Here is a 14,808-nt window from a genome sequence, read left to right as displayed (position 1 = left end):
GCCCTGGGGCCTTGGGGGAGCTTTAGTTTTAGTAATTTTCAGATTACAAAGGGCCGGGCCTTTCATATGCAAAAGCCTCCCTGCAGGGCTTGGGCAGGGCGGGGTCCCAGGGGGTCAACACGGCGGGCGGAGCTAGCAGTATGGCTGCTCTCAGTCCTGCCTTCAGAGGTCCTGGCAATCGCTTCGAGTGCCTCGGAGAGAAAGCTGCCCTCCAGTTCCGACCGATGCCAGACAGTCCCGTTTCTCCCGTATGAGTCTGGGTCCCCAGAGACTGGCCTGGAACTGGAGCTCAGAGCCTGAAACTCCCTCCCGATTGAAAAAGACAATCGTGTCCTCAGCCGCCAGCCCTCTCCACATGCACCTCCGCACCTTTGTATTTTACTTCCGCACCGCACCTCCTCTGAGTCTCGGTATGCTTTTCTCTTTCCTTCTAGTTGTAGAATTTCCACTCAGCCAGCCTTCCTGTGGTTCTGGATGATGTCTGTTCCATCTTTTAGTTGTATTTTTGAAGTGGTTGTGCGAGGCAGCAATCTCCGGTGTTTACCTATGACGCCATCTTGGTTTCTCCCCACAAATGTTTTGTTCTTTTGTTAGATTGATCCATTTATCATTATGTAATGCCCTTTTTGTCTCTTATTATAGTTTTTGTTTTAAAGTCTATTTTGTTTGACATAACTATCGCTACTGCAGCTTTCATTTTCATTTGCATGAAATACCTTTTTCTATCTCTTCACTTTTTGTCTGTTTGTGTCTTTCAAACTGAATGAGACTCTTATAGGCAGCATATGCACAGGTCTTGTTTTTGAATCCATCCAGTCACCCTGTCTTTTGATTGTAATATTTAGTTCATTTACACTTAAAGTAATTATTGATAGGTATGTACTTATTGCCATTTTTTAAATTGTTTTCTGGTTGCTTTTGTAGTTCTTTTTTGTTACTTTCTTCTTCTCTTGCTCTCTTTTGTTTTTTAAAATCTTCACTCAAGGATATTTTCCCATTGATTTTCAGAGAGAGTGGAAGAGAGAGGGAAAGACAGAGAGAAATATCGATGTGAGAGAACCATATTGATTGGGTTGCCTCCTGCACAAGCCAAAACTGGGTCTGGGCCAGGGAGGAGCCTGCAACTGTGGTCACCATTGACTGGTATGAAACCTGGGACCCTTCAGTCCAATGCTCTATCCACTGAGCAAAACCAGCTATAGCTATTGCCCTCTTTTCTTGTACATTGATGACTTCTTAGTGTATTGTTTGGGTTCTTTTTCTTCATTTTTAACTGAATGTATTATAGATTTGGTTTTGGGTTGCCATAAGATTCATATATAACAAGCTATATTTATAGCAATGTTTTTTAAGTTGATTGTTGTTAAGCTCAAATGCATTCTAAAACTACATTTTTTACTAACCATCATGTTTATGTATTTGACATCATATTTTACATCTTCTCTTATGTGTGTATCCCTTAATGTATTATTGTGTTGCACATGCTTTTACCACTTTTTTATGTTAATCTTCCTTCTAGCTCAGGGGTGGGCAAACTTTTTGACTCGAGGGCCACAATGGGTTCTTAAACTTGACCGGAGGGCCGGAACAAAAGCATGAATGGAGTGTTTGTGTGAACTAATATAAATTCAAAGTAAACATCATTACATAAAAGGGTACGGTCTTTTTTTTTTTTTTTTAGTTTTATTCATTTCAAACGGGCCGGTCCGGCCCGCGGGCCGTAGTTTGCCCATGGCTGTTCTAGCTTTATAATTGGTTGATCTGCTACACTTACAACTGTTTGCCTTCATCAGTGCAAAATTTTTCTTTCCAATATTTTCTTGTTTTTAGTTTTGGCATTTTCCATTTAAAGAAGGTTCCTTAACTTTTCTTTTAATGGTTGTTTAGTGGTGATAACTCTTTCATCATTTGCTCGTCTTGGAAACTCTTTATCACTACTTTAATTCTGATGCTAACTTTTCTGGATAGGATGTACTTGGTTGTAGGTTTCTGCCTTTCATCACTTTGAATATTTTGTGCTATTACCGTATCTGCTGAAAAATCAGCTGATGATCTTATGAAGGATCCCATGTACATAGCTAACTGTTTTTCTCTTGCTGCCATTAAGATCCTTTAACTTTTGGCATTTTAAATATGATGTGTCTTGATATGGGCCTCTTTGGGTTCATGTTGTTCAGAAGTCTCTGTGTTTTCTGAATTTGGATGTCTGTTTTCCTCACCAGGTTGGGGAAGTTTTCAGTCATTATCCCTTTAAATAGATTTTACATCCCTTTCTCTCTCTCTTCTCCTGGGAATCCAATCATTTAAATGTTGACACACTTGATGTTGCCCCACAGGTCCCTTAAACTAACCTCATTTGTGATAATAATAATTTTTTTTCTTTTTGCTGTTCTTATTGACTTTCACTACCTTGTCTTTCAGCTTGCTGACTCATTCTCCTGCCTCAACTAATCTGCTGTTGTTCCCTCTGGAGTATTTTTATTTTCTTTTCAATTATCATATTCCTCAGTTCTGATTGGTTGTTTTACATATTTTTCTATGTTTTTGTTGAAGTTCTCACTGAATTCATCTGTTCTTCTCCTGAGTTCATTGTGCATACTTAGAACTAGTGTTTACTTTTGACTCTTTATCGGGTAAATTGCTTATGTCTTATTCATTTACTAGTAGTTCTCATTTGTTTGTTTATGTTTCCTGATCCTTTCTTTGGAGTACATTTCTCTGTCTCCTCGTGTGGCTGTCTCTCTGTGTTTGTTTCTATGAATTAGGTGAAACAGCGACCTCTCCCAATCTTGAAGTAGAGACTTGTTTAGGAGCCTCTCCTCTGTAGACTGTGTGAGCCAGGTGTCTTTAGCAGGCAAGCCAGAGCTGGAGTGGGAATGGGCCACGGGGAGCCCTGGGGGTAAGGGGCCCTGAGCTGAAGCTGCAGTGGGAGTGGGCCATGAGGAGCCCTGAGAGTAAGGGGCCCTGAGCTGGAGTTGGAGTGGGAGTGCAAGTCCTGGGGACAAGCCACAGAGCTGGTAGGGCCTGGGGCCTGGGGCCTGTGCCTTGTTTGCACCCTGACCACCAAGTTTGGGAGGCTGAAGCACCTGAATTATGTCCTTCCCATGAGACCTAAGGGGAGGGAGAGTGTCAATGAATGACTGGCTCTGTACAATGCCCCTGACACCACAGTTGGTTCCTGCAGTTCCCCTCCCACTTGCAAATGTTCTCAGTTAGTAAATGGATTTCCCCCCTTATAGTCTAGGTGCCCTTTCAGCCACTGTTTTTCACTTTACCCACAGTGGGCGAGTCTGCACATACACCCTCAGGGATCCCTGCCCACTGCAGGTCAGTGCTGGGGTGGGTGTCCACGGTGCCATGTCTCTGTCTCTCCCTCGTGGGTCTATGGGGTTTCTCTCTTGTTGGTCGAGCAGAAGTTGTCAGTCAGCCCTCCTTTCCTCTCCAGGGGGAGATGCTCTGTCTGCAGGTGGAAATTTAACATGCAATGGGGAGAAGTGAGCTCAGGCCTTTCCTTCACTGTCGTCTTGGACTGGGAACCCCTGAAGGAATTACTGTTTTAGCTGTTTCCCATCATCTACTTCTTGTCAGTTTGTTTCTATTGCTATAGTTTGTTGTTAGTTTGTTTTTATGTAATGCTTTTTAAAACTTTTGAATTAAATTATTATATAAAATATTTGAATGTTCCTCAAGTTAAAACTATTAAGTAAGATGTATATTCAGAAAAGTACAGATTCCTTCAACCTATTCCCTCATTTTGCCCTGCAGACAACCACTTAAAAAATCCATTCCTTGTTTCTATAGATAGATGACTGGTAGGTAGAAAATAAATAGGCAGATGAAATGAACAGGTTTATCTATATGTCCTTTCTCTCCTCTGTCTTATTAAACAAAACGCTGCATAAAACTCTGCTGCTCCGTGCTCACACGCATTGGGAGGCCACCCCACAGGCGTCTCTCACATTCCCTCCAGGGCAGAGGATTGCACGCTGGTGGCACATCAGGGAGCCACACGCTCACCTGGGTTCCCAGCAGGGACCCTGGTTGATGCTCAGATAAGGTCCACACAGGGTTTCCTGTGACAGACAGTGAGTTTGCCACACAAGCTGGAGGCCTCAGAAGCGCACCTTTCCCACTAGAGTGGCAGCTCTGTCCTGATGGCCTCCGGGTCCTGCTCAAGGGGAAGGTGCATCTCAAGGCAGAGTCAGCACAGCAGGCATTTATCTGAGACACAAAAAGACTGCAGTGTGGAAGCCACCATTAGTCACATAAAGGGGACTTCAAGAGGCACCGGGTTTAGGTACCTTCTTTTAAAAAATTAGAGCCAAAGAGTGAAACGAACATGATTATAGAAACAGTGAAGACATATCCTTACAAGTGTCCTGCTTTTCTTTTTTTTATAAAAAAGAAATATTTTGTATTGATTTCAGAGAGGAAGGGAGTGGGACAGAGAGATAAACAGTGTCCCAAAATTCAGGCAAAAAGTACCCTGGCTTAAAATTAAAAATCTTGAGTGAATTTTGGGACACACTTTATAAACATCAATGATGAGAGAGAATCATTGATCAGATGCCATCTGCACACCCTCCACTGGGGATTGAGCCAGAATCCCAGGCATGCGCCCTGACCCGGAATTGAATGGTGACCTCCTGGTTCATAGGTTGACACTCGACCACTGACCACATCAGCGGGGCCAGCCTGCGTTTCTTACACTTGCTGTCCCCTCTGTATCTCAGGGGATAGGAACCTGTTTGCTTGTCTTTGAGAAACACCGACGTAGGAGACCACCATGTTCAAGTCCATGGCAGGCTCTCTCCTGGCTCAGGAACCAGGTGAGAAAGGAAACACAGGAGGGAAAACTCATAAAAAGCAGGACGGGAACAAGGAAAGCTTTTCTTCCTACTTCCTGCCCTTGAAGCCTGTGAGGCAGATGATTTCACTCCATATTTAATTGAGGAACATTTTTACAAAAAAATGTGGACAGAGGTGAGCTAAGGTGCTCAGCAGACAGCGAGGGTTAAACACACAGGGACAGGGAGGGATGGAGCTAAGGTTCTACAGTCAACACTGGGGCCTCCAGGTCCACGGCGGGAGGAACCAGCAGGGAGGAGCTGCTGGGGGTCAGGAGCCAGAACCCAGCAGGAGCCCGAGGCGGCTCTCCTTGTCCAGTGAGAGCCCAGCAGGAAACCTCTTCAGGCTGCAAAGGGGCCAGACAGAAGGTTCTCTCCTGCCCGTGTCACCATGGCCACCTCAGCTCAGGAGTCCTGCAGACAGAGGACAGTGCTGTTCCCAGGCCCAGCCAGCAGGGGCGCTGCCTTCCCAGGCCTCCTGCTGTGGCTCCCAAGTGAGAAGAAAAGCTCTGAGGCCACAGGAGCCACAGCTGCTTTAGAGCTGCCTCTCACCAGGCAGGAGGAGACCCTGCAGTGTAAGCAGCCAGAGCCACACCCAGGCTCCCCGCTGTCTGTCCCCTGGCTCGTCCCCTGCACCTTCTGTTCTAGGGAAACCGAATGCATCCCTAAGAGAGGATTAAAGAGCGTTACCTGTGGGCTGAAGTCCAGAGTGTCCTGGGAAGAGAAGGAAGATGCCACTTAAAGATAGGAAGGTAAGTGTGTCCCCAAACACAGGGTCCCCGCCCAGGCCACCTGAGCTTCTGTAGCAGCACCCCCACCCGCTGACACCAGAACAGGGACGAGAGCAGAAGCTGAGAACAGTGGCCCTGAAGCCGTCACAGTCCAGTGTATTTAGTGACCACAGGGCCTGCTCCTCCATGTACCCCAGGATCTGCACCCAAATCCCCGTGAGTGTTAACCCCTCTCTAACCCCACAGCCACGACTCCTCATGTCTCCACCCTGAGAACCGGGAGCTGGTTATTTCTGCATTTCCAGGGAACGTGAGACCGACAGGGAAAGAGAGGCTTCTATGGAGTTGCCATACCCAGAGCTCACCCAGCAAAGCCCCAGTTGTCCCCACCGAATTGGGGCCAAGGCTGCCAGCAGGCTCCTTACCATTCTGAGCCCTGAAGTAGGTGAGCAGCCCCGTCCCGAGGAAGAGCAGCCCCAGCAGGAAACCCCCGGCTCCACTCAACACCTTGCTCTGTGTGGATCCAGACTGGGCCCCTTAGAGAAGAAGCTGCTTTCAGTGGGTTTTAGCCAAACCAACTTCTGTACTGGAGACCCTGGGATTGAGAGCTTGAGGGGTGGGAAAGGGGGTTTGGGAGGGGTGTTGCCCTAGAAGAAGCAGAACAATAGCCATCTGCGGGAAATGACGGAGGTCACACTGAGCAGGTACAGGGCCCAGGCACTGGCCTCAGGTCCCCTCACACCCGACCCAAGGCCACTGCTTTGGCCTCTGAGGCTGCGGAGCCCAGGGCTGGTGACCTCCAGGACTTGGCCCGGGTGACAGAGCCGCAGACAGCAGAGCAGACGGGGCTCTCCCGCGGCAGGAAGGTCCCCACACTGTGGAGGACACGCCTCTTCCCAGATCACAGTGGGCAGCTCAGCGCAGGCAGAAGCACCCGCCCAGCCCACAGGGGATGGTGCCCAGGGCCAAGGGGCACCATGACGGGGAGAGTGTGGGAAATTCAAAGCAGGGCAGGCATGGCGGCCTCCCAGGGCTATGGGTGTTCACAGAAGCAATCACAGGGTTACCCTGTGTCCTGTGCTGAAGGAGAGACAGAGCAAAGGAAAACGGGGTGTGGGGAGAGGGGACCCTGACCCTCAGGGACAAGCAAAGGCCCCTGTGGGGGGGGGAGGCGTGTGAGGTCAGAGGGCGTCTCACTCCATTCCACGGTGACAGGGCTGGTGCTGCTGGGGTGCCGCACTTGGCAGGTGTAGACCTCCCCGCTCCGAGGAACTGTTTCCAGCATCACCAGGATCTGGAAGGTCCAGTCCCCGTTCCGGATCAGGCCCGTGGACACCACCCCGGCCTCCTCTTCCTGGCCGTTGCGCAGCCAGTGGACCTCAATGGGGCCCGGATAGAAGCCGTTCATGGAGCAGACCAGGAGGTTGTGGTGCTGCAGGTGCTGGGTCTTTGCAGGATACACGGTCACTGTGGGCTTAGCTGGGACAGAGAAGGCGGAGGGAGACGTGAGCAAGACAGGGAGGCCCCTTGGTGGCTCACTTTTGGCCTCGTCTCCAGTCCCAGGCTCCAGGCCCTGGCAGGTCCCCCTCAATCACCCTGTGGCCCAGCAGTAGGTAGTGACATTGGCCTTGAATCTCTGCCTACATCACAGGCCACTGGATTTGAGAGACATGGAGGAAATTTGGGGGATTATTCATGTCTTGAAACAGTTACTCATTTTTGAATTGAAGAGTTTACAAATCTTTGCGAGACACAGAGTGTGTGAGTTCCAGTGTGATTTCTGGGGCAGGGCTGCCTGGGTCACATCCAGGCTGTGCCTCTTACTGGGTGATCCTGGGAGATCCTTTCTGCTCAGCTCCTCACCTGCAAAGCGGGTGATAATACTAACTCACCGCTTAAGGACATATGAGGACCAATGGGCCTAAAATATGTAAAACAGGGGCTGGAACGCAGCCGTCACTGCATGTCAGCTGTTTATCACATATGGAGAGAGAATATAAGGAAAGCAGAGGGAGAAACTGGGGAACAGCTTGGGGAGATGGGGACTCAGGGTGTGAAGTCCTGGGATTGTGATCACACCTGAGAACACAGAGATGATTCCCCTGGAAGCAGGAAAGCCTGGGGATTCCCTAGCTCCGGGGGCTGAGTCCTGAGGGAGAGGTAGGAGCAGGGCAGCATCATTATAACACTTACAGTGACACTCACTGAGCAACCCGCTCCTTCTCAAAAGAAGCCGTATTTTTATTGGGATTCCTATCGTTTTATAATTGTCTCTCTTTTCAAGTTGACATTTGAGCTCAAGGCAGGCGTGGGACTCATTCATATGTTTGCTTCCAGCCTAAGACCAGGCCCATTAATACAGATTTTGATGAGGAAGAGGAGGAGGAGGAGGAGGAGGAGGAGGAGGAGGAGGAGGAGGAGGAGGAGGAGGAAGAGGAGGAGATAAAGTAGAGGAGGAGGAAAAGGAGGTGGCAGAGGAGGAGGAGGAACTTGGGGGAAACATTTTCTACCAAAAAGGGTAGATTTAAGATTGATGGTAAATCATTGCTTGCAATTTCTGAGTGCATTTCATTATGCTTTTTAAAAATATATTTTATTGATTTTTTACAGAGAGGAAGGGAGAGGAATAGAGAGTTAGAAACATCAATGAGAGAGAAACATCGATCAGCTGCCTCTTGCACACCCGCTCCTGGGGTTGTGCCGCAACCAAGGTACATGCCCTTTACCAGAATTGAACCTGGGACCTTTCAGTCCATAGTCCATTTGCCAACGCTCTATCCACTGAGCCAAACTGGTTAGGGCTGCACTTCATTATCTTAAAGATGTTGAAATTCTTAACATCCTATCTAATAATAGACAAAGATGGTAATTGACCCTACCTTCTCTACACCTCCCATTGGCTAATCTGCGAGATATGCAAATTAGCCACCAACAAAGATGGAGGCTAATTTGCATACTACAGGCAGGGCGGGACAGCCCTAGCCGCCATCTGGGCCCTGTGTGAAGCCCTGGGCGGAGGGATTTAGGCAGCACAATTGCGCTGCCTAACCTCCGCCCCCAGCCGGGACCCCAATGTGCCAACTAAGCTTCGCCCCCAGCTGGACCCTGTGTGCCTTCTCATACCAGCACTGCCTAAGCCCCGCCCCCATCCAGGACACCCTGGCGATTAGATAGCAGGAAAGTGCCACCCACAGGAAGCATCCAGCAGAGCGTGACCCCAGGTGCCCTGGTGATCCAGCAGGCAGCACCCCATGTTGGCCACAGCTCAAAGGAGAGTACAACACACAGTGGAGGCCAGGATCCTGAGAGATCAACAGAGAGGGGCGCCTGCTCCAAGCTTCCACTGTGTGGTTTGGAGCAGGCCCCCAGCAGAGAGAGACACACACACACACACACACACACAGCCTACTCTGAGCCTCCAATATTGCTGGGGGCAGACCCCCAGAGGGGACACACACATACACACACATACACACACGGCAACTGCTCCAAGCCTATGTGGCGTGGCTGGGGGAGGCCCCAGCAGACACATACACACACACACACACACACACACACACACACACGATGCCTGTTCCGAGCCTCTGCTGCCAGACTGTGGCCATCAGTAGGACATCCACTGAGGGCTCCTGGACTGAGGGGCAGGCTGGGCTGAGGGAACCCCACCCCCCAGTGCATGAATTTCGTGCTCCGGGCCTCTAGAGGAAAGTAATAAAACAGAATGAAAACACAAACCAGGAGCTGGAGAAAATGCTGAATCCATGTTAGCAAAGTGTCCATCCTGCTGCCTAGAGAACCCGGAAAATCACTGAGAAAAAGGCCCGGACCCCAGGGATGACAGACAATAGGCCATTCCTAGAGCAGGAACAGCCATTAGCCTACACGTACGTGGAAAATGTTCAAGAACCTTAGAAATCAAAGAAGGATAAATTTAAAGTAAAAAACAAATTTTCAAGTGAGTATTTGGCAATATTGAAAAAGATTTAACAAAACAGAATGCAAAATAAATTGTCAGAACTCTAAACAGTTAACATGTAATTACTTAAATACTGTTAGGACTGTATAGATGTAACATCAGTGTGTTAAGTAACACAATTACAATTAGACCCTGGCTCACCATCACCCCCTCTGTAAACACAGGGGCACTGAGGGGGGAACAAGACCCTGAGACCTAAAGGAGCTCAGAGAGGCCAGAGGTGCCTCCGAGGCCCCGCCCCTCACACCCAGCCTGACCCTCCGCCCAGGGACAGGCTTGTGCACCCAGCACCCCTATTCCAGGGTTCAGAGTCAGGGGGGGGTTGGCCAAGACAGACCGACTCCCTCCTCCCACCTCTCCCCTCCCCCTCAGCTGCACCCCAAACCCTCCCCCGACTGGACAGGACTGGGCACCCCCAGAATCGCCCTACACAAGACAGAACCTCAGGGTCCCACAGCCGCCCTCAGGCCCCTCAGGGGTGCTCCTCACAGCCCTGTGTGTGCAGCCCCCCCCACTCCACCCTTCCCACCCCCCGCCCCCTCCCCCGCCCCTGCGCTCACTTTGCCGAGGCACCAGGAATCCCTCAGACACCCTGTAGGCCTCTCTGCATCTGTCCACCCCGGCCCGCATCTGCTCCATGAAGTCCTTCCTGCTGTTCAAGTGCTCTGCGATGGGCCGCCCCAGCTCGGTCACCGCGCAGTACTCCCCCACGTCGCTGTCGAAGCGCACATACTCCTGCCCGTTGTAGAAGTATCTCTGCAGGTACAGCACCCGCTCCGTCCCGTTGGAGAAATGACACTCTGCCTTAAGCTGCTCCAGGAAATTTGCTGCCAGGACAGGAAGAACCCGTCACGCTGGTGCGAGAAGATGGCGACGCCGCCAGTGCGGGGCGCCCAGGCGGTGGGGACACAGGACCCGGCACCCCCACTGCCAGCGCCCCGGGGCCCCTCCTCTCGGGCTGGGAGGCCGCAGGGCAGGGAGACCCCTGGGACCCTCAGCCTCTGGGCACCCACTGGGCTGCCCCGCGGGCTCCGGGCTCCAGGCTGGGCCAGGACTTGTGCCATCACCGCCTCCTCCTAGACCCCTCCCCCCTCCTCACCCCCAGCCTCTCCCTTCCCCACACCCGCCTCCTCCTGTCACCCCCTGGGCAGGGGACCTCGTGCCAGGCCCCAGCTGCCCGGGACCCAGGCAGGAAACCGGGCATCGCCCTCTGCTCTGCAGCTTAGAATTCACCAAAGTGCCCATCACACCCAACCACAGGCCATCCACACAGGAGGGAGATGGCAGGAAAGGGGGCCTGGAGCAGGGACCACAGGGTCCAAGTTACTGAAATTACTTGTGGGGTCACCACGATTCATGACTCATAAAGGAGAGACCTGGAAGGTTAGGAGAGACATGATGACCAGAACTCATGACGTTTTGACAAACATCGCAGAAGGTAAAAATAAAAATGAAGGTTTTAAACTTCAAGTGATTGAATGGATTCAACAAGAAAGTGGTGAATTTATGTAACTGTCTAATTTTTTTTCTTAATAAACCGTGAAGAGCTGCATTGGAAGGTGCGTGTGTATAAAGTGTGAGTCTAGAATTTTCAGAAACAGCCGGTGTCCAGCTGTGTTCTCACCCTCAGCACTATTGACGTTTGGACCAGATGATTCTGTGAGGTGGGGGTGGGTGTTGTGTACACAGTGGGCTGCACTCAGCATCCCCACCAGTTGTCAGAGAAACCCCCCTGTGACAGCCAGACATGGCTCCAGAAATTGCCAGACATTCCTGGGTTGGGAAGAGGGGGAAGGGGTGGTGAATCATCTGAAAAGTCTGGGGTGAAAAATCCACTGTTAATGATGCAGCAGCTGGGAATCGCAATAAAAATTTAGCCAATATTGTGTCTGTGGAAAGGCTTGGTCTGTATGGAATTTATATTCTGTAGGAATCTGGTTCCAGTGCAGACTATTTTCCAGCAAAATGAACTTGTTCAGGACCAAGATCTACCTGTTTCTTTGCCTTGTTAACCAATCGCCTAGTCATCATTTGTCCTCCACATCGTCTTCTTTCATAATCTGCCGGCCACTGACCCACTGCTTGTCCACAGGAGCAGCTACAGCCACGGCCATTTGGTTCCCATTCAAAGTCTCAACTAATTCACTTTCTAACTGCCTCCTGCTCCCAGTAATACCAGGAGGCATCAGGTTACCAGCCTTGGCCAGATGTGGACTCTCATTTCTACAGGCAGGTCCCTCAGAAGGGGAGCAGCTGAGATGACCCCCTCACAGAGACAGATTACAAACAGGAGCAGGTCCCAGCTTTAGATGGAGACCTTCACGTAGAAGTGATGGCAGAGGGGAGGGCACTCTGCTCAGACCAGGTCTGTCTTACTTTTCACAGATTCTCTAGCACCCTCCTGACACACGAGAAGCTGAAAAACAAACATGTGTGAGTTGCTGTTCACTGTCGCCTGTGTGGTCAGCACTATCAGGCCAGGCTCATGGGCCCAACTGAAAGGCCGCCAGATAAAGCAAAAAAAATTAATAATTCCAGCACATGTGGATTTCAGATAAATAATTGTTGTTTCTCTGAAATTCAGCTTAAGTCGGGCATCCTCTCTTTCCTTTGGCAACACAAGCCCACACAATGATGGAATCTGAGATGGAGGAGTGCACTTAAACTTCTTAGTGTTCCTCGTGCTCACAGCATAGTGTGAGCCCATATGGAACTTTTGAAGTTGTAAATGCAAAATGAATGTAAATTTCTCCTAAATATTGGAACTGGCAGCCCTTGCATCTATCTGCCCCCAACCCTGAGACACACGCTGGCCCATGGGAACATCAGAAATCTCAGCAGCAAGTCAGACCCAACCAAGCCCCTGTTCACAGTGGGGGTAGAAGCCCAAGCTCTAGAATGAGGAATCTAAATTAGAACATGAGCTCTCCCACTGCGTCAGATTGTAACACCCATGGGCCTTTTTAAAAAAATCTCTAAAGTAGATTTAATGATACTGTATTTCTCACAGGCTATTGTTAAGTGTGGAATTAAATACTGATTCTTTCTGGTGCTGATCATATAAGCACTCAGTAAGTACATTGGTATTTTAATTCTTATAACCCCTAGGAATGCAAGCTCATAAGATCTTTCTACTCCTTAACTTCCTAGAGCAAATAATAACTTCATCACCATTTGGCAATTGTCTTTAATTAACTTTATCACTAAATATCATTTTGATCACAAGGACAGAAACATTGGTCTCTGTATATAAGGGGATATACATGCACCTAATATGAAAAGACTATGCTGATGTAGAAGAGAGGGACTTTCTTGATACTGAGATCCAGACTATGTCACCTGGTTCTACAACTAACTATGTGACTCTGAGTAAGTTACTGAAACTCTGTGAATTAGATTCCATGGATTATTGACTTTTAGCCCCATGGGCTGTAAGCAACCTTCACACTCTCTCTCTACTCCCGCTCAATGTATATAATTTGAACCCATGAAATTGCTAACATTTGACTATTTTTAACTAAAGACACAGAATTTCATATAATTTATCTCTACTAGTTGAGTCCCTACCTTTGAGCTCAGGCCAGAGAAGGGAAGATGTAGGAGAAACTGACACACCATGCGGCAGAACAGAGAGGACAGGGTGCAGAGAGCAGTAAAGAAAGGTTCAACATAGATCCGTAATGAGCACTAACCTGGCCAGGCATTCAGAAGATGCCTTAAGACTCAGCGGTTCTCAACCTGTGGGTCGTGACCCCTTTGGCGGTCGAACGACCCTTTCACAGGGGTCACCTAAGACTATCCTGCATATCAGATATTTACATTACGATTCATAACAGTAGCAAAATTACAGTTATGAAGTAGCAACGAAAATAATTTTATGGTTGGGAGTCACCACAACATGAGGAACTGTCTTAAAGGGCCAGAAGGTTGAGAACCACTGCCTTAAGTTCTTTAAGACATCAAAGACCACCCCATATATGCCCCTCTCTGTAGGGTCCTTCCAAGTACTAAGAATCTCTGCTTCAGCTCCGGGGGGCTTTCCACAGGAGGAAGAGAGAGCACTAACCCCACTTCTGTCAGAGAACCTCTATTTCAGGGGCACAGGCCTTAAAAGCATTGGGGCTCATGGAGAAAGGAAAGGAGGTGGTGGGGAGGCCCCTGGATACATCTCACACAGTAGGGAGAGGTGCCAGCATCACAGATTCTGCTGAGGACAGAACACAGGGTCCTCAAAAGAAGACCCTCTAATTCCTTTGACTCCACATAAAGCGTCAGAGAAATGTTCCTTTCGGGGATAACTCAATACAATAAATGGAGCACTGGGTGGGAATCAGTCTAAGATCATTATTTCTCAATCCTCTCAAGACCCCCATGGAAGGGGACACAGGCTGGGGAGGTTTACTGGAGGCGAGGTGAGAAGAAACAGCTGAGATACATGGAGCCCCTTGCACATCTCATAGTGGCGAGCACCAGCCCCTTTTGTGCTGGAAAGAATCAGGATCCATATGATAAAGGCAGATGGCCACTGAAGAAAATGCCACCATTTTCTAAGGGACATGGCCTGGACACAGTGACAAAGCTAATTCCCTTTCTTCCTCCCCCACAACAGCTCACCCCCAAGGTGTACTTACCTGGAGTGTCCCTGGCCTGAGCCAGGGGAGGGCTCAGTGCCATCAGCATCACCTTCAGAGCGGCCACCCAGGAGCCTCCAGGGAGCCGCAGACACACCATGCTGGAGCTCAGAGAGGACAGGGGCAGGGAGCAGGGGGGTCTCACTCAGTGAGGACTGTGACCCTTCTCCACCCACATCCCAAATAATACCAACTAGGGAACTCATTTCTTTGTTCCTGGATTGGGTCATCTCAGTACTGAGAACCAATCAGCATCAGAGATGAATAGCATCATCAGTTGCTGGTCAGAGATTCAGTATGAAGGTTCTCTTTTAAAAGTTAGAATTTCCTGCATTAATAAACTATTTTAACTTAGTGCTTTAAAGATTTGGTCTGGTTGTGTCAGAAACACTGTATTGGGTCCTATTGTGAGGCAGCTCTGCGCTGTCAGTGATGAGCACACAAGTTGGAGCATTTGGGGAGCATTCATCTCTCTCACTGCAGACAGAGCCCTTTAGACAAAAGGATGAGTGAGTGTGCTGGGAGCTGAGGGTGAGGAAGGTGATTGCAAGTTAGGAGGCCTTCCATTTTGTTCTTTTGCACCATAACTTAGTGCTGCAGATTTGGGGAAATGACGTAGCCTT

General features: G+C 49.3%; 1 protein-coding gene across 1 annotated transcript; it reads right to left on the bottom strand.

The window, feature by feature from the left end:
- Positions 1-5,151: 5,151 nt before the first annotated feature.
- LOC102431769 (HLA class II histocompatibility antigen, DRB1-4 beta chain-like) lies at positions 5,152-14,314 on the bottom strand. The gene is made up of 6 exons (XM_014450038.2): positions 14,186-14,314; positions 10,115-10,381; positions 6,776-7,057; positions 6,004-6,114; positions 5,538-5,561; positions 5,152-5,261 (listed from the first exon to the last, which is right to left on the bottom strand). Exons 1-6 carry the CDS (start codon positions 14,283-14,285, stop codon positions 5,248-5,250), a joined length of 798 nt encoding a protein of 265 aa, XP_014305524.1. The 5' UTR covers positions 14,286-14,314; the 3' UTR covers positions 5,152-5,247.
- Positions 14,315-14,808: the final 494 nt, after the last annotated feature.

Source organism: Myotis lucifugus, unplaced genomic scaffold (genome assembly GCF_000147115.1).
Source record: "Myotis lucifugus unplaced genomic scaffold, Myoluc2.0 scaffold_1671, whole genome shotgun sequence".
Lineage (NCBI taxonomy): Eukaryota > Metazoa > Chordata > Mammalia > Chiroptera > Vespertilionidae > Myotis > Myotis lucifugus.
Note: the sequence above shows the minus strand (reverse complement) of the source record. Positions and strands in the feature narration are given on the sequence as shown.